Source organism: Mirounga angustirostris, unplaced genomic scaffold, assembly GCF_029215605.1.
Source record: "Mirounga angustirostris isolate CCGP_5_RB_7025 unplaced genomic scaffold, mMirAng1.0.hap1 SCAF_15, whole genome shotgun sequence".
Lineage (NCBI taxonomy): Eukaryota > Metazoa > Chordata > Mammalia > Carnivora > Phocidae > Mirounga > Mirounga angustirostris.
The window spans coordinates 81,560,726-81,583,669 of record NW_026991723.1 but is presented as its reverse complement, the minus strand read 5'-3'; the positions used below and the strand labels follow the sequence as shown (position 1 = coordinate 81,583,669).

Sequence of the window (22,944 nt, the reverse complement as noted above, 5' to 3'; positions counted from 1 at the left end):
CCCCCAGAAATCTCTGAATAGAAGTTTCTGGCACCCGGACCCAGCGCGCGCCTCCAGGCCGTGCAGAGGCCACTCACCAGCTATCGCCCTGGTTACTAGGAAAAGACCTACGCCACCGCGGTGACGGCGGCGGCGCGGGCGCCATGACGTCATGGGGCGGCGTGGCGGCGCAGGCGTAGCGCGTCACCGACGGCCTGGCAGGAGGCGGCGTTGAATCGGACGCGTTTGGAGGGCCGTCGGGCCGTGGAGTCGGATCTGCTTCTGGGGCATGAGCCGAGGGGACGACGCCGAGGCCACGAGGTGAGTCCCGCCGCGATGCGCCCCTGCACCCCAGCGCGGGCCCCGCGAGGGGCTCGTAGAGCAGGCTGCCCTAGCAAGACGGCTTCTCAGGCCCCGCCCCGGATTGTCCCGCCGCTAGCCCGGAAATAACAATCCGAGAAATGACCCATCGCGTCTGGGAATTCGCGGCCAGGAATCGGGAAGCCGGGGTTCCAGGCTTGACCCTGCCGTTACCGTTAGCTTTAGGAACAAGTGGCTTTGCTTCTCTGGACTTTAGTTTCCCCGTATGGTTGATTATTCCTGCCTTCCAGGTTGTTGCAGGTCAGATGCGAGGATAGATAACAGCGTTTTGTGAACTCTCTTAATCTAGGGGGTTGTCGCCATTGCAGACCTAAAAGATTTTGATAGTCGCATGCCATCTTGATCTCATTACACTTTACCGTTCCTCAAAAGGCCCTGGGCTGAGCTGTCATAGATACTGTCTCATTTAAGCTTCTTAACGACCCATGAGTTAGGGATAATCGGGCCCATTCTAGAAAGGAAGAAGAAACGGAGGCTCCAAGTGGAGCCTCATTTATTCATTCAGTAAATATCGAGCACCGGCCATGAGCCAGACAGTGTACTAAGTGCTGGGGATAGAACTATGATCAGGACAGGCAAGGCCCTGCCCTGTAGAAGCTTACATTCTAGTGAGGGAGACAGAATATGGAATAGGAAATAATATTGAATTAGCATCATCTGGAAAGGAAAGGTGGCTTTGATAGAGTCTAACAAGGAGCTCAACTCTTAGGGAAAGCTTTTCTGAGAAGACACTTACTAAATCATGCAATAACTGGGTACAAAAGCCAGGATTTGAATATAGATCTTTTGGCCCCATATCCTGTACTCTTGCCACCAAAACATGGTACCCTCCTGTGATATTAAGTAGTTGTTGGTATTGCTGTTTTCAGACATGAGAAAATCAGGAGGTCCTGTCATTGAAGCCTCATCTCAATGTTATGTCCTTTAGAGAGGCCTTCCCTCTCCACTAATTCTGAAGTAGTCCGACCCCGTCTCCCTGTCAAATCACCTTGCTTAATTGTGTTTGCAGCTGTCAGTAGTTACTTACATATTGCTTATTTATTTTCCTTTTGTACCCCCCCCCCCCGCCCCTCTTCCAAATACAAACATCCCTAGCGGAGACCTTGTTTGTTCACTGCTCCGTCCCCAGTATCTAGACAATGCCTAGAAATAGAAGCTCAATTTTTGTTTTGTTTTGTTTAATGAATGAGTGATCTGTAGGAAAATAGGAGGAAAGGAAAGCAGGGAGAAGACAAAATGTTTCTCCTCCTCTGTTTCTGTGTGTTTCACCTTTCTCTCAGGAGGCAAGAGCAAGATCTATAGCTTATTCATTTCTCTATTTTCAGCACATAGCCCTGGGTTTAGCAGTTAGCAGTTGCTTATCATGCATTGCTGAACAGATTGAACATGTGAGTGAGAAAGGGAGAAGAATACCCTCACATGTGGGGCTAGATAAACATGTTCAACAAACACGTGAGGCCCACCGTGTGCCAGACTTCATAGGCTCTACTGAGATGAATAAGAGGTAACGGCAGTGTTCAGTATATGTCATCTGTTGTTTTTGAGACATTTCCTGCAGCACTGACCTCTGAGGCACATCTGCTTACATGATACACATGGTTCCTATGTGTATTTTAGTTCTGAAGTCTGACACAGCCTGCCATCTTCCCAGCTCTTTTTTCTTTCTCTACCACATTATACATTTGTTAAAGCTTTATTTTACATCTGTCATCTCATTTTTGGCCCTCTCAGCAACCTTAAGTTACAAGCAGGGCAAGGTTTGATATGTAGAGATGAGGAAACAAGCTTAGAGAGAAGTGACTTCCAGTGGAAATGCCAAACTTTGAAACCAGGTCTTCTTGACACCCAGGTTTTTTTTCTTGCCCCTATTGTCTCCATCATAACCCTCATCCTCCCTTCCAGGATGGAAGACTAGTAATAATTTAAACTAACTTTAATTGAAAGCTTCTTAGGTGCGATGCATTGTTCTTAACGCTTTGGGTGTGTTAACTCAGTAAATCCACACAACTTTTATGAGGTATTACTCCATTTCAGAGATGAGGAAACTGAGGTACAGGATGGCAGAGTAACTTGAACAAGGTTACACAGCAAATAAACGGTGCAACTGGAATGACTAAGGAGGAATTAGTCTCTTCTTCTGAGTCTCTCCCAAAATATTAAACACGATACTAGTGAACGTTTATTGATTGCTTACTGCTGTTAGATGCAGTGTTTAATGATTTTTCATGCACTATCTCTAATCTTCGCAACAACCCTATAAGATAAGAACTGTTCTCTCCATTCATAATATGAGGAAACGGAGGCTAGAGTGTTCAGATAATTCTCCATCAAGTCACACAACCAGCTTTCAAACCAAGTTCTAACTCCAAAATCTACGGTCTTCAATTTCCTAGATTGCCTCTTTCATGAGGAAGACATGTATGCTGCTCTTTCCCACCCATCTCCTTCAGTGCCATTAAGACTCTTCTTTCTGGTGATTTCCAAGACTTGTTTTGGGTGACAGTTTTTAAACTGGAGTCATGTAGTAATAGAGCCTTTGGCCTCCTGCCCAGTCTGCCTCTGGCTTCAGAAGAGGAAAACTGTAGTTTCTGCACACAGAACCACGCCCCTTTCACCTTAAATGGAAGCTTTTGCACTCTGGCTGCCAGAGGAGCTGTCCCAAGGGAACTGGTGCTGGGGCCCTGGTTGTGGAATGACTGAGGCCTTTGAAGAACTGGCCAGAGCTTGCCCTCCTTGAATAAATGTTTGTTAATTGAATTTGAAGCCTCATGTTCACACAGTGTTGCTCCTCTCCTGCCTGAATGTTCACGTTTCCTTTAGTTTTTCATAGAGATTGATGGAAGCAGAAACCAAAACTCTTCCCCTGGAGAACGCATCCATCCTTTCAGAGGGTTCCTTGCAGGAAGGGCACCGGTTATGGATTGGCAACCTGGACCCCAAGATCACAGAGTAAGTCTAAGTCCTCTTAAGTCGTTACCTACAACACTGGGATGTTTGCACTGATAACGTTCAGAAGAATTTTCAAGAGATGCAGGATATATTTTGGCCCTTTTGTTTATGTTTTAATTATCTTTGAAGGGTATGTGCTTTTGTTACTAACCTGTTATGTTGACATTTTTCTCACGTTTGAACTCTTCTGCAAGAACATAGGCTTGGGTATTGTTTAAAACATATACCTCTTTTTTTCCTATTTGCCAAAGATGTTTTCCTGTTTTCACCAATTTGAATCCTTGTACCCAGTGACACAGACATTATTTTCTAGAATCAGCCCACAACATACTTTCGTTCCTCAAAATGAAGGAACAAGCAGGAGAAGTCTCAGTACCTTCACAAACAGGCAGACGGTACCACTTGATTGTAATTCATGTGAAGCAGCCATGGAACCATAGAAGGTCGGAGCTGGAAGGCATCTTAGAGATCACATCAGTCCCTTCGGTTTTCATTCAGTCGTGAAATGATGTGAGTGCCTGTTGTGTGCCGAGTGCCCATTTGTGCCTAGTGCCATGCTAAGCAGTGCTCTGACTTTTTAAATCTGAGGAACCTTGTCTTAAAGTAACCAGAACCTGTTTATAAAATAAAAGCTCAGAGCTGCTCTGATTACTGGGGAGGGGAGGGTGGGGAGAGGTCCGCCCAAAGCCTTTTGGCAACCGCCACCCTTTCTTTGGTGGTAAGTTATAGGACTCCGTGGAGCATACTTTTCAAGTGAAAAGCTCTGATATGATCCAGCTCCCTTATCCTACAGTAAAGGAAACTGGGGCCTAAGACATGGAAGTATCTTGCTCAGGGTAACAAAACTAATTAAATTGTCCTGACTCCCCACTCTTTGTACTGTGGCCATTATAGTGGAAAGCAGTTTCTTAGCAGAGAGAATTAAGAGGTTTTTTCTTCTCCCAGTTGCTCAGTAGGTACAGGGCTATGGTTGGTGGCAGGATGGTTAAGGAGTGAGTAGATCGGGCTCTGTGGGATCAACGCTTAAAGCAAGCATAGGGTATGCCATCAGTCCTAAAAGTTACTCCCTTTGGAATAGTGTTAAAGGCAGGGTGAGAGGAGACAAGAGAATCCACTTATTTGAATCAAGGATGAGAAGAGGTGTATATAGGATTGGGATTGGGAGAAAGAAGGGGATGTGAACTAATGGATCAGGATCATAACAGAAAGTTTAGTTCTTTAATCCTACTCAAGTTGAGATCAGCTAAATATAGATAACTTTGGTCCCTCTAGGAATTATGATGCCATTTAAGATATGTTGTCCCCCATGTTATGTTGCCTTGGTCACTGGGGCCCTGGAATGAACTGTGCATTTATTTTGGTTCTCTTTATGGCTTGTGGCATTGAGGATGAATGTGTGAATCAGCCAAACCTCTCAATCATGTCTGTTGATCAGTGAAGCTGTTTCCATCATCTAAAACCCAAGCTGTGAGGGGATGTTCCCAAGAGTGGTTTCCATTCCCACCTCTGCTTGTGTGCATGGAAATCTGGAACACGGAAACACTGTTCATTGTTTTGGCTGCAATTCACTGTAATGAGACTTGTTCTAATTGTGTCCTGATGCTTGATAGGAAGATTCAAATAGGCATCTGCCCCCTCAGTTTATGTCATAAGTTGGAGTATATGAATGTTTTCTTCAGTTAGAGCATCAACAGGAACATTGAAAGAAAACTTTCCTACTCGTATCTCTGCCCTTTTTATATCAGGCCAAAGGTGGACCTCATGTACTGAACTGCAGATCAGGGCTTTGCAGGGTCTGCCTGTGGCTTCCCTACCAGTGGGTCACCTGCGATTTTGTTTACTCTTTTTCTTTTCTGGATTCCTTATGTTAAAACATGTTCTCTCCCAAACAAACTGACTTATTAAATAGTAATAAATTTCTTTTTAAAGATACAGCCCCCCAATCATAGCTATGGTTAGCATGGTATGCTTATTATTATCTCATTTAATTTACTTAATTACAGTAAAGAAACCTAACGTGTTAGGAAGGTAGGTCTTATGGAAATATGTGATTTCCTTCCAAGTTTTTGAATTACATAAACTTCTGGATCCTATTCCTCTCAAGGTGGGTAATGATGAGCCTAGATGAATTATTAAAATAGTCATTTCCAGACATGGTAGGATTGGGTGTTGTAACTTTCGTGAATATGGGGCACCTGGCTTGTAGTCCAATCTCAAAGTATTTGAATCCAGATCTTTAACTCTAATAACCCTTGAGAGAAGTTTGCAGATCATACTCCAGTTTTCATAATTAAGCTGACACCCCACCCATAAATTGCTGCTAGTTCCTGCTATTTCCCCCTTCAACACACTCTTCTTATCTCTTTCCTGTGCATATCCCTGCTCTTTACCATCCCTCTTCCTGATCTCTTTTATAAATGGATTTGAATGCTCTTATACAAATGGTCTCTCACCTCTTGTTAGAAGACAATACATAGTGTATATTTATTGTCATGAATGGTTATAGGGGTATATAAAACAGTGGCAGTTAAAAAAAAATTTTTTCCACTCAATTTTTCAAAGTTTATTTTGTAATTAATTCGAGTCCTCCTATGTGTATGTGCTTCTTAGTTATTAAACTGAGTCCTGCTCAAGTTACCTGGGACGTCCCATTAATCTCTTCCCAGTGGAACATGCATTGTTAACCGACTGTCTAGCACTCCGATATTCCGCTTCATGTTGATTTGTGTTCAGTATTTTGTGGTTGCAATATTCACAATTTCATGGCTATGCTAGCTGCCAAAAATACCTGTACAACTAAATAGGTCTTAGAGGTTTAGATTTAAGGGAATGATGACGTATTATTAATTGTGGAGGTAGCAGATCCCAAACCCATGTTCTTTCTACACTATTCTGATTCCTCCCAACTATATTTCGCTTCCTATTTCTTACCTGTAAGGTAAGAATGTTCAACTAATGATCTGAACATTTCTTCTAGCTCTAGTATTATATTACTTCCTCTTACTTAAGCTCATAACACCCTTGTGAGGCAAGTAGAACAGATAATATTTTCCCTGTTTTTATTTATTTATTTATTTTTAGGTAGGCTCCATACCCAGCGTGGAGCTCAGTGCGAGACTTGAACTCACAACTCTGAGATTGAGACCTGAACTCAGAATAAGAGTCAGACACTTAAGCAACTGAGCCAGCAAGGTGCCCCTCTTCCTGTTTTATGGGACAGAAAGAGTTAAGTGGGTTGACTTAGTATACTGAAAAGTAGTTAATGATGGGACTAATCTCCTGTCACCTAATTTTGTGCTCTTTGCACGGATATTCTAGTAGTCCACGTAACAGAACAATCATAAACTAAAGTATCCTATTCTAAATTTTAAAATGTAGGACTTCTGTTCAATTGTTGTGGGACCCAATCTAACCATAGGGTAAAAACAGTACGTCCGAATACCATTGCTAGTGCCTGCAGCAGAGAAGCCAAAAAGTTAATGTCCTTAGACCTTATCTATTTTCCACACTGTGGTTTCCTCTGAAAGGATTAATACCGGCTTTCTTTTTCAAACATTAAATGTGCTACGTAGAAAGCCAAATTAATAGCCACTGCACAGTTCATAAGGAGAAGTAAAGAGCAAAGCCAGCAGAAATTCTAAAAGAAGGAGCATTCTTTTTTTTTATGTTATGTTAATCACCATACGTTACATCATTATTTTTGATGTAGTGTTCCATGATTCATTGTTTGTGTATAACACCCAGTGCTCCATGCAGAATGTTTCCTCTTTAATACCCATCACCAGGCTAACCCATCCCCCCACTCCCCTCCCCTCCAGAACCCTCAGTTTGTTTCTCAGAGTCCATAGTCCCTCATGGTTCATCTCCCCCCTCCGATTTCCCCCCCTTCATTCTTCCCCTCCTGTTATCTTCTTTTTTTTTTTTTTTTTTTTTGTTTAACATATAATGTATTATTTGTTTCAGAGGTACAGGTCTGTGATTCAACAGTCTTAAACAATTCACAGCACTCACCATAGCACATACCCTCCTCAATGTCTATCACCCAGCCACCCCATCCCTCCTACCCCCCACCACTCCAGCCACCCTCAGTTTGTTTCCTGAGATTAAGAATTCCTCATATCAGTGAGGTCATATGATACATGTCTTTCTCTGATTGACTTATTTCGCTCAGCATAATACCGTCCAGTAAGAAGGAGCATTCTAGAGGGTGTAAGTAGAAATAAGAAAGAGTGGGTGAGCAGAGTATCAGGAGGACCTTTTTGACTAAAGGAGAGGTTGAATACTAAGTGACAGTGAAAACAGTAGTTGGATAGATAGAATACTATCAGATAAATACAGGGTGTTTAAAATTTACTCAGACAAGAAATTTGAATTTCTTGTAGAAGAGACTTACTGTGGGCATTTAGCAGGATACTGACAACATGAAAGTGATGTTTTAGTGGGGAGATGAGACATCAGTATGTAGAGTGGGTTGGAGGAGCAAAGACTAACGATGAAGATTAACTAGAAGAGACTGCCAGAAACTAGGCTTGTCTATCACCTAGGTAGAGAGTGAACTTGGAAGCCAGTAGGTGAGTCTAAAAGATGAAGAACATGATTACAGATCAGAGAGTTGAAGGTGACCCTGATGTTCCATGCCTGAGAAATGGAGACTCATGTCAACACTGACTGGTGGAATAGCTGGAAACGGCATCTGTTTGTGGAGGGGGGTGATCCGTGTGGGTTATACTAAGTAAAGTTAAAAGCAGTGGAGAGCCATCCGGGGGAAATGTCCTTCTGAGGCCGACTTTCAGAGATGAACTAGAACAAAAGAGGAGAGCGTGTGCGTGGATGTGTGAGAACAATGTGTTTACCCCTAAAGAAACCCTGGTTTTCTCAGCCCGTTCCTTATTTTTCCATCATGGTTCATGCTGCTTTCTTTTAATGCCTTCCTTTGCGTGAATCAGCCTTTACTGTTTGCTACTTAAATTTGAAACACTGTAATACTGTTTAATAACCACAGAAAGGAGAACACAAAGACCTAGCAAGTAATAATTTCTACATTTATAACCAATTTTTCTCTAAAACAAATTACGCATTTAAAACAGTCTTGAATGTCATTTCATTGACTTCCCAGTGCCTACGCATCAAACTGAAATTCCCTCACTAACGACACCAGCGTCCTTCATAGTCTGTCCGCTACCTGCCTTTCAGCCTCATCACTTAACTGCCCTACCCGCACTCTCTTCCAGTGGAGCAGGCTCTTTTTCACCTTTATGTCTTTGTACCTGATATTCACTAACCACCACATCCGCTGCCTCTTCATCTGTGTGCTCATGTATATACCTCTATGTGCATATCATAGTGTTCTGCGATTTTTTGATTGCATATATCTCTCCTCTAACCAGAATGTGAGGTCCTTGAAGGCTGGGACCTCGTTGTATTCATCTGGATAGTTCAAGTGCCTAAAACAGTTTTTGACAAGTAATAGGTGTCTATTTTAACATTTGTGTAGATTAATTACTTCTGCACCATTAGGCAGGAAGGCCATTTTCAAGACCCAATACAGAAAGCACTAAGTTGCAGAAATATGTTGGGGCTGGTGTACTAGCTCCTGAAGCCGCAGGGCCCACGTTTCATTAAGTGAAGCAAGGCCCTGATGAGTAGTGAGCCCTCCCATACTTCAGCAACAGATGAAAGTGCTTGCAGATGTGAAAGCAAGATTCTTCAGGCTTTTTTCACTATCAGAGCTCACAGTCCCCATCTCCAGGAAGCAAAATAGTAAACATTTCGTTCCTTTTGTTTCGGTGTTCCGATAATTTCAAGAAATTATCAAACAAGGAAAGAAATCCTGGAGAAGTTGAAAGACACAGACCCAAGCAGATGTTCCTGGAATCTTAAGGTCGCACTTCTCGGGCAGAATGTATTTGTTAGCTTTTCAAAGAATAATCTGTCGGCATTTTTTTTTTCTGAGTAAATTAAAATTCATTTCCTAGGAAATGCCGATCGCCTTACCTTCCTGCTATTAAGCGGAATGGAGCTAATGAAAAGATGACCAGCCCACAGTAGCCCTTAGATTGTTTTTTGGAAAAATGGGTTTGACCCACCATTCATGGCAACTAACACATGGGCATAGTAAGTGGAAGATGCAGCTGTGAGTTAAAGACCTGGGGGAGGGGCACCTGGCCAGCTCAGCCAGTGGAGCATGCAACTCTAGATCTCAGGGTCATGAGTTCGAGCCCTAAATTGGGCGTAGAGATTACTTTAATTAATTAGGGCATAGAGATAAATTAATTAGAGACCCAGGGGAGACTCTTCCAGCCCTTCCGTCTGTGCATTCGAAAGGCTCACCCTTATTGTACGCCTACTCAAAAATCAAGTAAAACCAGAAATTTGCACATGAGGTATCTCCCTTTCCCCTGAAGAATCACCTCCTCCATCCTCACTAGCAGCTGAGGTCTCCTGGTGGGAGTTGAGAATTTAAAATCTAGGGGGTTACAGTTTTCCCTCTCAAAACCGGTCTAAAGACCAGATTAATGTCCACAATATGCCTTGGGATCCTTGTAGTCTGCCCCAGTGCAAGACCTGTATTATGTCTTCCTTGCTCCACTGTCAGGCACCTGATCCAGGATAATGGGCTTGCTTGTTGATGTGCATTAGTATCCAATTTAATATATATAGCTTATGGTCCACTTCATATCTCTCTGCCTCCCAAAGGAGATTCTTACTCAAGAACAAAATCTTGATGAGTTTCTCCTAGAAAACAATGTGAATATAAATGTGGCTATAAGGACAGCCTTACGGACTCCCTGTGGGGTAGAATTCCCAGTAATAACAGATTTAGCATGTGGGCTGATACCTTTTTAGTATCACAGGGACAGCATTGTTTAGAGAAAGCCTTGACTCCATTTGAATAGTGTGGAGGATGCCAGGAGGAAGGCCAAAGGAAAAGGAAACGGGAGAGCTGTTGGTTTGTCTCACCCTTACATCAGATGACAGGAAGTCGGAATTGAGATTGGCCACAGCAACCTGTTAAGGCCACATCTGTTTGAATAACTTAAAAGCTCTATAGAAACCAAGTAAGTTTTAGAGAAAGGAATCCAAGAAGAGGACGAGGGGCGGAATGGCAAACACGAGCTTGGGGTGAACTTCCTGCCAGAAAAAAATTTCTTCCTGGGCCATCCATATTCTTAAATCGACCAGGCTCCAAAGTGTAAACTGTGTTAAAGCAACTGAGGTGGATTAGCTTCCCACAACTGGGTGATTTATAGGACTGGCCAGGTTCCCCTGCCCTCTGTGAGAACAGCCTCAGGCACGTTGTGGTTCCACATTGTCCCTAACTGTTCAGTCACATCAGGGATTGAAACTCACAGGCACTTATGGAAGGGCCACTAGCTGTGGTTTGGTTTTTGGCAGAGCTTCTCACAAGTGCAATTCGGACCTAATGATTAATTATGAAATCTATTACAGAAGTCCTCCAAGGTTGTTTTTCTGTTTGTGTGAATGTGTATGTGGTTGCTACTTTACTTATTTTTGAGATAGGGTAGGTTTGGCGTTTGGAGTGTGGGTATGCGTTCCTGATGGAGTTGTAGTTATTCACAAATACTAGTTCGTTGCCAAGAAATTAAAAATAAATAAATCGACACTATTTTTGAGCTTTTCTCCCAAAGAAAAACAAATGGTGCTTGTGGGCCAGGCAGCTGTTTGTTAGGTGTGGTTTTTTGTTTGGTATTTTTGTGCTGGACAGACGTATAGCCATGACGATTCGAGTTCCCATTCCAGATAGAGGCAAACAAGTCTGTTTGCCAAATAAACTGACGCAGCAGTTTGGAAGAAGGCAGGGGGCGGGGGTGCGAGATCCCCCCCCCCAGGGTAAATTATCTCCTGCTTTTATCTCACACTTGAGGCCGAGTGGCTGTCCCAATCCCCAGAGTGTGCTCATGGGCCGTGCTTTCTCTGCAGATACCACCTCCTCAAGCTCCTGCAGAAGTTTGGCACGGTCAAGCAGTTTGACTTCCTCTTTCACAAGTCCGGTGCTTTGGAGGGGCAGCCTCGAGGCTACTGTTTTGTGAACTTCGAAACTAAGCAGGTAATGAAACGTCTCCCCTTTCATGGTGCTTCTTATACTCCCCCACTTCTTTCCGCATCTCTCTCAACTACTTAGAATAGTGGTGCCTTGTGGGCAGGAGCCGTGTCAGATTCCTCTCTGGGTGCCTTGCCCTGCGTCCTGAAGGAGACCCTCGCTAAACGAATGAGTGAACAGCTTTCAAAATCTACCCTCCGCAGGCTCCTGGTCTGAGGCGGCTGACCTACTTTTCTGACCAGATGCTTTGGGGTGCCCACATTAAGCACGTGGACATCCTCCTCCCTGTTACTGGTTTGTTTGTTCCTTCAGTGGCAGGCCAACAAAGCCTCCTTTTCTTTCAATAGTTTTGCCCCGTGGTGCAGAAGCCCTCCCTGTGTGTGGTGAGCCACCCACAAACTCTTTTATTTTGATTTCTTAAAAATGTACCCTTCTCAGTGTCTCAGAACAACTGCATACAGATTTGAATTTACAGGAAGGAGGAGAGCATTCAGCTTCAACCAGGATATATACATGTATCTTCTTTTTTTTTTTTTTAAAGATTTTATTTATTTATTTGACAGAGAGAGACACAGAGCAAGAACACAAGCAGGGGGAATGGGAGAGGGAGAAGCAGGCTTCCCGCTGAGCAGGGAGCCCCATGTGGGGCTCGATCCCAGGACCCTGGGATCATGACCTGAGCCGAAGGCAGATGCTGAACTGACTGAGCCACTCAGGTGCCCCTACATGTATCTTCTTACAGTAAAATTATATCCTTTGGGTGGACATGCCTTGATAAAGAATTTGAATTTGAATGTTATTAAATACAGACATAGTGTTTAAAACTCTCTATAACTTTATTAGTCACGTGGAAGGACATTGCCTAGTTATTGTTGTGTTAATAATCTATTTGGATGTTTTTCTTGTTATAAAAGTAAGATATGTTAATTATAGATGAAAATACAGATAAGTGACTTTACTTAATCAGCCCAATATGCAGAAATAAGCTCTGTCAATATTTAGTTATAGATCTTTCTAGTCTCGTCTTTCTTTATATTCACACACGCATACACACGTATGGCTTAGAGCACGCAAAGAAGATCACATCATCCTGTTTCCCACTCGAAGTATGTTAAAAATTTTCTGTCCTCTTACTACACATCCAGATAACATTGTATATCGTGACATTGTGGTTTCACCAGTGTGACTACATATTTGTAAAACTTCACTGATATAGAGCTTTAATACATACATTTTGTTATATGTAACTTAGACTCTGGTTTAAAAATGAGTCAACATCATTTTTGTTGACTGCACAATATTTCATCTAGGAATATATGATAAGTTATTTGACTAATCCCAATTGTTAGCTATTTAGGTGGTCCCCAGTGATTCAAAGTGTAACCGGTGTGCTAGTGAATATCTGCATCCTTCTGATTATGTTCATGCATACGTATATTTGTGGACATGGAGCCGTGTCAACAAAGGCCTTGATACGACTGCCAGTCACCTTCAGGCAATGATGTATCACTATGTTCTGAGGCTGTACGAGAGTGTCGTTTGTCCTTATCCGTCCTGGGGATTCTTTCAGTTTCCTCTAACTTTTGCAAATGAGATAGGCACTAAGTGATACGTTGCTGTCCTAAACGGAGGAACTGGAAGAATGCTGTGTATGGTTAGCATTTTTAAATACTTTATTCTTCCCTAATGATAGAGTGTGATGAGCATTCTTGCAGACAGCTAAAATCAGTGGTCATGCTGGGGCTTAGATATTGGTTTTAAAACACTGGACTATACGTCACAAAGCCTAGCTTCTGTTGCTGGCTCTTCTATTTATTAACTTTGGGCAAGTCTCTTAACCTCTTTTGGCCTCAGTTTTCATTTAAAAATGGGGATTAGGGGCACCTGGGTGGCTCAGTTGGTTAAGCGACTGCCTTCGGCTCAGGTCACGATCCTGGAGTCCCGGGATTGAGTCCCACATCGGGCTCCCTGCTCGGCAGGGAGTCTGCTTCTCCCTCTGACCCTCCCCCCTCTCATGTGCTCTCTTGCTCTCATTCTCTCTCTCGCAAATAAATAAAATCTTAAAAAAAAAAAAATTTTTTAAATGGGGATTAAAAATATCTTCCTTAGGGGCGCCTGGGTGGCTCAGCTGTTAAGCGTCTGCTTTCGGCTCGGGTCATGGTCCCAGGGTCCTGGGGTCGAGCCCCACATCGGGCTCCCTGCTCAGCAGGAAGCCTCCTTCTCCCTCTCCCACTCCCCCTGCTTGTGTTCCCTCTCTCACTATGTCTTTCTGTCAAATAAATAAATAGAATCTTAAAATATATATCTATCTTCCTTACCTTCCAGAAAGTTGAGAGAATAGACAAGGGTATATAGGAAAATACCATTGGCATTTAATAATGCTGTTGAATACATGAACCCTGAAGTGACATACAGAGATAGCAACTTGTTTTTGAAACATTTATCCCCTTGCTGGCATCTTAAGACTGCTGATGCTGTAGAATCAATAGAGAGTACCATGTAAATTCTACTTGACTAGAGGAAACTTAAAAGAAGAGTAAAACATCTCTTATCTGTCTAACTGCTAAGCAAGGATGTCAGTGACTATCCAATGGCTGACACATAGTGAGCACGCAGATATTTGTTGAATGTCATGCTGGTGAGCTCTGGAGGGATAAGAGAATCGCCAGTAAAACCAAACTGGAACGCCTGCTGGTATTACACTGCGATCTCGGATAGATTCATCTTGTTCCTCTTCCTGTTCCTTAAGGGCTTCTGCACCCCCGGTAAACATGGGTTATGCTTGGCTGAATGCCTCATGGATACAAATGGAGCAGAGAAGGTTTGGCAGGATGGAAAAGTACGACCAGGCTTCCTGGGAATGTCCATAGAGTGACTCTTACCCAGTTTCAGGAATTCCTTTTAACCTTGTGGCTCCTTATCTGATAGGGAAAGGGTCAGGGAACCTTTGGCTCCAAAAGCCAGGTGCATAGATTGGCTCACACAAATACCTTGCTCACAGGCTCTTTGACTCACTCCTGCTTTTTTTTTTTTTTTTTTTAAAGATTTTATTTATTTATTTGCGAGAGAGAGAATGAGAGACAGAGAGCATGAGAGGGAGGAGGGTCAGAGGGAGAAGCAGACTCCCTGCCGAGCAGGGAGCCCGATGCGGGACTCGATCCAGGGACTCCAGGATCATGACCTGAGCCGAAGGCAGTCGCTTAACCGACTGAGCCACCCAGGCGCCCACTCCTGCTTTTTCTTTTTCCGACCTGGTTTCCTTCACTCCCGTATCGTTTGAAGCCATTACTGTTTCTCACTTTGGACCCAGAGTATAAGCCCTAGTCTGGGGTATAGTTCCAGGATCCCTGGAGGGGAGTACATTTCTTAGCACAGTAGGTCCTAACAGACGGCAGTGTATAGAAAGGTATCAACTAATAAGAACAATCTGCTAACATTGATTGAGTGCCTACCATGTGCTCCGTGCTTTCTTTACGTGCACTCTTTGACTCCTCACAATAACCAATGAGGAACAAGTAGTAGTATCCATATTTTATAGATGAAGAAGCTAATATTCACAGAGATTAACTGGTAGTAAGTGACAGAGAGCCAGGATTGGCATTCTTGTTTGACCAGCTTTACAAAACTCATACCCTTTCTGTTATTCTGCCTTCCTTTCTTTATTGTAAACCCTTTGCGAGTTGTTTATCAAAGGCAGTCTGGTTAGGATTGCAGCCATCCGAGCTCGTGAGGCCCTATGAGATACATACAGCTAATTAGGCATTGGAATTTTTGGCTAACATCCGTCCCTTTCCCGGACAGGAAGCAGAACAAGCCATCCAGTGTCTCAATGGCAAGCTGGCTCTGTCTAAGAAGCTGGTGGTGCGGTGGGCACATGCGCAAGTAAAGGTATGTCTCATGGGCTGGAAAGACAACACCAAGCTCACCCGAGATGAGTTTTCCAGAAGATAGTTGTCCACTTACCCATTTGCATCCCAGCCTCTTCACATCTGGAGCAGCCGTACTTTGGTCTCCTACTTCTATTTACCATGTGTGTTGCCAGATTTTTCTTTTGAGAAACATCTCAGGAGGGATTAAGTTCCTTCATTGTTTCTCTCCACATACCCACAGATTCTGTTTTTGATTGATTTTTCCATGTGGCTGATGTGTATACTCAGACCTCTATCGTGTTTTTGGTGGGGGTTGTTCTTTGGAGGAAAAAATGTATTTATTTTTAAAATTAGTTGCTTTAGGCATTATTAGACTCTTCCCAGCCTCCCAGTTCTGTGGAGAGTTTGAATATGTTTATCCTAAACACTTGAGAAATGGGTAGTTTGTATGAGTGCTTAAAGCACCAGCATCTCATTACTCCAGACAGTTTGAGAGTTATTTGTGGGACTTTGCCCTGTCTGTATTGTCTCCAAAGCCCGAGAACTGGCCAGTCGCCTTGTTCATCTTATAGCTGGTCTCTTGGGAGACTGCACTGGAAAAGATACGACCATGTAAAAAAAAAAAGAGAGAGAGAGAGAGTGGCATCTGTTTTACCTGGCACAAAGGTGCAGAAGTCTATGGACTGGAGCAATCCCAAGAGTTTATTCTCTTCCTTCGTGGTGGGGTCTTGACAGACCTGCCTATGAAAAGATCTGTGACAGTTAAATTTGGAGCTTTGGTCTTTAGCTATAGGAGCATGGCTTTTGATCAGAGACTCCCTACCCATAAAGCTTCCCAGTAAACAGTCAGCAATTAAACACTTGAGCTCAGAGTCCAAACTGAAAAACAGAGCTCAGACACTTTGGGTCCTGAGGATCTCAGGTCATCACGGAGCCTTCTCAATTTCTAGGACACATTGCCTTAAAAATAGAAACAACAGAGAATTACCAAATGCTTTTTTACTCAAAAGAAAATCAAGTCTCATTTGCCAAACTGGCTGTCGTTTTCTCATTCTGTGTCTCATTGAAAAGACACGCAAGAGAAATCATCCTTCATTCCTGTCTTTTATTGGAGAATCTCGATGCCTTGTAGTTCTCTTCTCCTACAAGTCTTTTTGACCACAGACTCCTGATGACTCTTTAGTGTTTAATTTACATTTTGTAAGAGGTGTATAATTATCTGACATCAAATTAAACTACCCTTTTGCTATAGGATGTTTGCTCTATCAGTGGCTGAAAGCTGTTACTACTTTTCTTCTCCAGTCGGGCCTGTTGAGAGTGGAATGTTATGCTTGGTACTTTGCAAAACTCTAGCAAAATTTTTAAGTGTTTTGAATAAAGCAAAGTAAATATTGTAAGAGGTGATATGTGACAGTTAAAACAAGAGTGTAGGAGGGCAATCGTATTGTATATTTATACCATCTGTGAATTTGAAAGTTGAAGTTCTTTCCCTACCAAATAAGGAGGACTAGTGGCTAGATGGGAAGCTTCTTCTAAACTTCTTTTTCTAAATTTATTGCTTTTAGGCCAAAACCGTGTGGAGTTTTGCCTTAATTCCAAATGTAAAGCAGTCCTCAGATTGTCTAGAAATACACCAATGACACGCTGGTGGGGTTGGAGTTTCTGAACTTACGCACTACAGTCAAGGACTGGTTTTTGCTCACCCAAGTGCTTTCCCTTTTTCTTTCAGAGATACGATCATAACAAGAATGATAAGATCCTTCCTATCAGTCTTGAGCCATCCTCAAGCACTGAGCCCACTCAGTCTAACCTAAGGTAAGACAGTGTGCTGTAGAAAGACACAAGTATTCCCCAAGAGCGTGAGGCACTTCTTCATTCCAAGCCTTCATTCATACTTCAGTGAATCTTTAGACTCTTAATTTAGGATAGACTCTACTGACTTTTGACATGTTGAGAGATGTGTTCAGTTAATCTCCAGCATGTGTACATACCCTCTGCTGGCATACCCCTAAGATCCTGTACTTACAGAATTCATGCACTCAAAAAAGGCTGGCTGGACCTGCCACATAGCAGCCAGTGTGCTGGGCCCTGAAATCCAAAGGTATGTCAGACAGTCCTTACCCCAAAAAGAAGCATTTTCGTGAGACCTGAAGTCTCATTGGCGTTTGTCATCGTCCACTACCTCCCCCGCACCGTGAGTTCCTTTATACAGAGTGTCATCGGTCTATAGCACCTTCATGTCTGTGCTGCGTTTCTGTGGCGGCGGCAGCTGTTGGTTCTAATGTGCGCAAATCGTCAGTTACTTCTTCGGAGTTAATTCGAAACAGAAGGAACGAAGGGCTGGGTGGAGAAAGGGGAAGTTAAGTGGATGGTTGAGCAGAAGTAGAGGGTTTTGGGGTTTTGTTTTGTTTTGTTTTTTTCCCCTGCGTTGTAGCCTAGGGAGAAATTTTAACAATAACAATAGCCAGGATTTATTGAGGTTACTCTAAATCAGGCACTGTGCTAAACACTTCACATGCCATATGTCATTTGATTATAAAAATTCTGGTAAAAGGACTGTACTGGGCATCTTACCTCCGAGGAAACTGACGCTTAGCAAGGTAAACTATCTTGGCCAAGACCACCAGGTAGCAAACAGCAGATTCCAGATTCAAAGCTAGGCCTCCTAGACTTCAAAATTCAGTCTCTGAGTTACTACTTCAAAGAAATTTAATGCTGTGAATGCAGGGATACAGTTCTGAAGCCTGTTCCAGGGGAGGGAAAGCAGCTATGTGAAGGACATCAGTGTCCTATAAGGGTTAGAAATCAGCGTGCAATCGCAGAGTCAGGAAAACGATGCCTATGTGGATGGAGGACCGGACAGCAAGCAAACCACCTTTCTGGTGTATTTTCTGCACCAGACAAAACACCAAACATAACATCTCACTAAGCTGTAGGGGAAGGTGACCCTGAAATGTTTTCAGGAGCAATAAGGTTAGCAAAGTAAAATTAATTTTATAGTTAGTAGTTTAATATCGTTGACTTATTGTTTTGTAATACTTACTGAAATATTTGATTTAATATTTGATAAGTTAAACTGTATATATTACAAATAAAATTTAATAAATTTAATATTTATGGTAAATATTAAATGTAATAGTTAATATCATTGATCTCTTAATTATGTGCTCTTTGAATATTTTCTGCTCCCAGAAATTAAAAAGAAATATATGATGACTTCTGTAGGTTCACTGGGAACCATATCCACTCTGCTGTTTTCCCCATAAAGTTTGAACCTCTGGGATCACAAAATTTTATAAATCCGATTCCTGTTGGGAAGAGACCACTGCATTTATGCTTGGTCCTCTACACATTACAATGACGTATCTTTAGTTTTCTTTTCAATGTTTGCACTTATCATAGACAGTCTGGTGTTTTCCATTTATTTTGTAATCCAGAGAACCTCAGCTTACATCTTTCTATTAACATCTATACCTAATTAGAGAAAGTTGTCATTTCGTGTCCCCTGCAGAACAATGGCTGGCTGTCCCGTTAATGGAGGAGGTGCCGGAATGCATCTCGGTAATACCTCGGTGTTCTTTTTAATTGTAACTTAGGTGGTTAATTCTACACGGGCCAGGTATAGTTAGTTATGAATATGTGCAGCAGATGCACACTTTTTGAGGTTTCTCTAAAAGGCCATTGTAACATTCCCTTCCAAGTTTCTCTCCCTCTATGTAGACCACTGACAGCATCGAGAATGGACAGGGGACCATGGGTCCTAGAATACCCACTGCCTGAGGGCTTTGCCTTCTGGTCCAGGGATGGCAGTGACCTCGGTCGGAAGGGAATTCCTCCCAACTTGTGCAGTGTCTCCTCACCCCTTCTCTCTAATACAGGGCCGCTCAGCTCCCAGCCTGATGGAGAGAAAAGAGCAAGGGCTTTGGTGATAATACACCAGGCTTGAATCCTGGCTATGGTGTTAGCTGTGTGAACCCTGGGCAAATGACTACCTCTCTGCATTTGTTTCTTTATCTATAAAATGTGGATATTATCACAAGGATTAGAAACAATATAGGTAAAATTCTGGGCCCAGTGCCTGGCTAATTGTAAGCACTCCATAAATGATCGCATTTAGAAACACCTATTTATTAGTAAAAAAAAGATTTTGTAGGATTTCCAGGGTGTGTTTTCCATTATTATTCAGTGATTCAAAAAGTGGCACAGTGTAGTAGTTAATAGAATGGGGTCTGCAATCTGATTGTGTTTAAATCTCAACTCTCCCACTTACTAGCTATGTAATACTGGGCAAGTTAACCTTACTGTGCCTCGGTTGTTTCATCTGCAAAATGAGTGTGACCTACCTTATAATGTTGTTTTCAATCCTACGTGAATTATTTTTTCCAATTTTTTTTTTACTGTGGCAAAAGACACATAAAATAGCATTTACCGTCTTATCCATCTTAGCTGTACAGTTTAGTGGTACCAAATACGTTCATAATGTTGTACAGCCATTACCACCATCCATCTCCATAATTCTTTTTATCTTGCAGAACTGAAACTGTACACCCATTAAATACTAACTTCCCATTCCCGCCTCTCCCAGGCCCCTGGCAACCCCCATTCCACTTTATGTCTCTGATTTTGAATAGTTTAAGGACCTTATGCAAGTGGAAACTGGCTTGTTTCACTTAGCATAATGTCCTCAAGGTTCATCCGTGTTGTGGCGTATGTCAGAATTCCCTTCCTCTTTAAAGCTGAATAATACTCTGGAGTGTGATATGATACCACATTTTGCTTATCCCTTCATACATCCATGAACGCTTGGGTTGCTTCTACAATTTAACTGTTGTGACTAATGCCGTTGTGAACAAACATCTCTTCCGGATGCCACTTTCAGTTTCTGCATGAATTAATCGAGTGCCTGCTGTCTGCCAAGCACTAAGGTGTCAAGCAGTGTTTGTGTCTGAAGATTAAATGTAGCCATATGCGAAGTACAGCTAACTGTGTCTGGGTTGTTAGTAAAAATTTAATAGATGGTTCAGGTTTGATCTCTTTGTTAAAATGTCACTTGGTGGGTGTGTGTTTTATGTGAAATATTTGCATATTCATATTTGAGTTACCTTGTTGCTTCTGTGATATGCATAAAAGGCACAAGGAAGATGAGATACACAAGTATTTCCTGAATGCACCCAGGCCCGCTCTGATCCTCCGCTGTCCTTTTTCCAGTGTCACTGCAAAGATAAAAGCCATCGAAGCAAAGCTGAAAATGATGGCAGAGAATCCTGACGCAGAATATCCAGCAGCACCTGTTTATTCCTACTTTAAGCCTCCAGATAAGAAAAGGACTACTCCTTATTCTAGAACAGCTTGGAAATCTCGAAGATGATGATTATGAATTATGGTAGCAGCAAAAGCAAATTGGTCTCCGCACCTGAAATCCTCTGCCTTTGTACTTTGTCGATGTGAATGGTACTACCCAACAGAGCACAATCACATGTTAACGTTTGGTAACTTGACATGTCTGGATGTTCTCCTGGATGAGTTTCTTCCCTGAAGTATGTGTGGAATTGAGCATCGTCCAGAATAAATAGGATTGTATCCAAAATTGTGATTTGAACACTGGGATGCTCTAGTTGGCTGGTTTGTTTGGATTTGTAACTTCAGAAACATTATATAGTACGCCAGAGAGAAAGGCAAACATAAAAAAATGTTATTATTTAAGTCAGGAAACTAAATGTATTAACGTCCGTCTTAAAAAAAAAAAAAAAACAGACCATTTTTCTGTGCTCAAATGTCTTTACAACATAAAGAAAAAGTAAGAGGGAGGGAAGTGAGCAGTTTTGAATCATGTTGAGAACTATTGTTCCGGAATTTATTATGGAAATCCCTCCAACTGGACTAAAAACGTCCTTGGCAAAAGGGAGCTGATTCTTTGAGCAAATGTGGTAATCTGTTTAAGAATTATGGTTACTGTTTCAGAATCCCAGTTAGGAAAGCGTGGTGTATATCCTAAAATTGTTTGCATCAACACAACTGTAGATTCAAATTTAGCATTTTATACCACAATGGAAGTTCTATCTGGAAATCCAGCTTTTATTCTATAGTGATCATTTTTTAAAAATCTAAATAATCCTGCCTTCTATCATGCCAAATGTTGTTATTAATGTGGGACTTTTAAAATTGCACTTACTGCATGAGATTGTTTTTTATAGCATGAGAATGTTCTATTTGGAATTGTATCATGGTCAATCTAAATAGAAAAACAAAATTTCTTTGAAAACCTGATCGTTGCTATATTGATCTCTGTCAAGCATACTATTTATGAATAATTATGTAGGGGTCTGTGTTGAAGAAATTGAACTGTCTTGTGCAGCATGAAGAGGGGACATGCAGGGGACACAGAAAGTCAACGGAGCAGGCCCGACTCAGGCACCAAGATTGTAAAATGACCTGGTTTATGTGGTTCTTAAAGGCTTGAAAGACTGCGTGACTTTAGAATGATTCTTCCTTCGTAGAACATTCTTCTGCCTAGATGTGTTTTGCCACTTGGAATTTCTTAAACGTAAGAACAGAGAGAGAAAAATAAATCCGCAGATGTGGGAGTGTGTTTCTGTCAGCAGTTTTGGTCACTTCAGTGCCAGGTTGACAGGCTGTTTTCACTGGGCAGCACCTTTGCTTCTGTATCAGGTAAACCATTTTGCGACCTAGGTGCCATTCTTAGTGATTACGGACACCTTACCATGATCGTTCCTGGCAAGAGGAAGCTTTCATTTTTAGGAATTCAAGTCTTCCTGTGAGCGTAAGTGAGTTGAAGACCCTTGAACCAAATCTTGAGCATAGTGAGGTTTCAGAGTTCACAGAACTGGTTTAGAGAAATTCTCATCCCCTTTCCCAAGGTAAATCTTTTTAGGTATCTTTAGATATTAAATACTTTCTGCATCTATTAGCTCGGTCTGTGATGCAAGTAACTCTCCTTCCATTTGAGGGATAGTTCAGGGAGACGGGAGCATTATCTCCCATTTTTCTGGTGACTTCTTAAGAGTACAGAATTCACCATTTTATCCTTACGTCCTCAAAGGGTTGTGGTGGAGTAGGACTTACTTAATGCAAAATAGTCTTCTATTTTTAATAGGAACCTAGAAAATACTTAACTTTGAATTATCTAGCGTTGTTTCCTTTAGAAACCAGAGCTATTTATTTGTATTTAAAGCAATGTTTATTATTTGTACGGATTCCTAATTCCTCTGTGTGAATAAATGCAAGATAGTGTCTGTGTGGTTATGTCTTCTCTCGTTTATTTTCTGGAATAAAGACTACAGTCCTCTGGTAGGCTCGTTTCCCCTGGGGACTTGGGCTGGGGTGTCTAGGCAGGGTGCTTCTCTAAGGCCTTCTCTGCAGAAGGCTCTGGCTAGAGGCGGACCTCAGAGACCGTTCTTTCTACCCGCTGTGCCTGCCTACTTCTGTTATGAGAGATGAGAAAGAGACTAGTCGTTCCCACAGCAAACCTGACCATTTGAAAAGAAGCCATAAGTGGAAGTCCGTGAAAGTATCACACTGGGTTTGGTCCTTCTTTCAGAGTCGAGGTTTCGAAGAATAAATGTGTGTGTCGTAAATATGCTGAAAGCAGTCTGGAGAAAGGGTTGTAAAATACCAGGGTTAACTTGGCTGACTCACTGTTTGAAATTACAAGAGTGGGGGCGCCTGGGTGGCTCAGTTGGTTAA

At 42.2% G+C, this 22,944-nt stretch overlaps 2 protein-coding genes across 7 annotated transcripts in view; one reads left to right on the top strand and one right to left on the bottom strand.

The window, feature by feature from the left end:
- Nucleotides 1–211, bottom strand: part of MRRF (mitochondrial ribosome recycling factor) — an 80,096-nt gene extending 79,885 nt beyond the window's left edge. For all 4 annotated transcript variants that reach the window (XM_054509409.2, XM_064579664.1, XM_045883081.3 and 1 more), the window contains exon 1: nt 78–211. In XM_054509409.2, the coding sequence (XP_054365384.1) occupies nt 78–145 (68 nt within the window). In that variant the 5' untranslated portion in view covers nt 146–211. The remainder of the gene's footprint in view (nt 1–77) is intronic.
- Nucleotides 162–22,497, top strand: RBM18 (RNA binding motif protein 18). 3 transcript variants are annotated; one of them, XM_045883086.3, is made up of 6 exons: nt 162–300; nt 3,181–3,309; nt 11,251–11,377; nt 15,173–15,259; nt 16,970–17,055; nt 20,449–22,497. In XM_045883086.3, the coding sequence occupies exons 2-6, from the start codon at nt 3,197–3,199 to the stop codon at nt 20,606–20,608; spliced, it is 573 nt and encodes a 190-aa protein (XP_045739042.1). In that variant the 5' UTR covers nt 162–300; nt 3,181–3,196; the 3' UTR covers nt 20,609–22,497. The 3 variants fall into 3 exon arrangements, with proteins under 3 accessions (XP_045739042.1, XP_064435735.1, XP_045739043.1); XM_045883087.3 differs by having other exon boundaries at nt 167–300; nt 3,191–3,309; XM_064579665.1 differs by lacking the exon at nt 15,173–15,259.
- Nucleotides 22,498–22,944: the final 447 nt, after the last annotated feature.

Coding starts and splice junctions, on each gene's coding strand:
- RBM18 (XM_045883086.3), top strand. CDS start 3,197: ATGGAAGCAGAAACCAAAACTCTTCCCCTGGAGAACGCATCCATCCTT. Junction 11,378..15,172: donor TGAACTTCGAAACTAAGCAG/GTAATGAAACGT, acceptor TTTCCCGGACAG/GAAGCAGAACAAGCCATCCA. Junction 15,260..16,969: donor GGGCACATGCGCAAGTAAAG/GTATGTCTCATG, acceptor TTTTTCTTTCAG/AGATACGATCATAACAAGAA.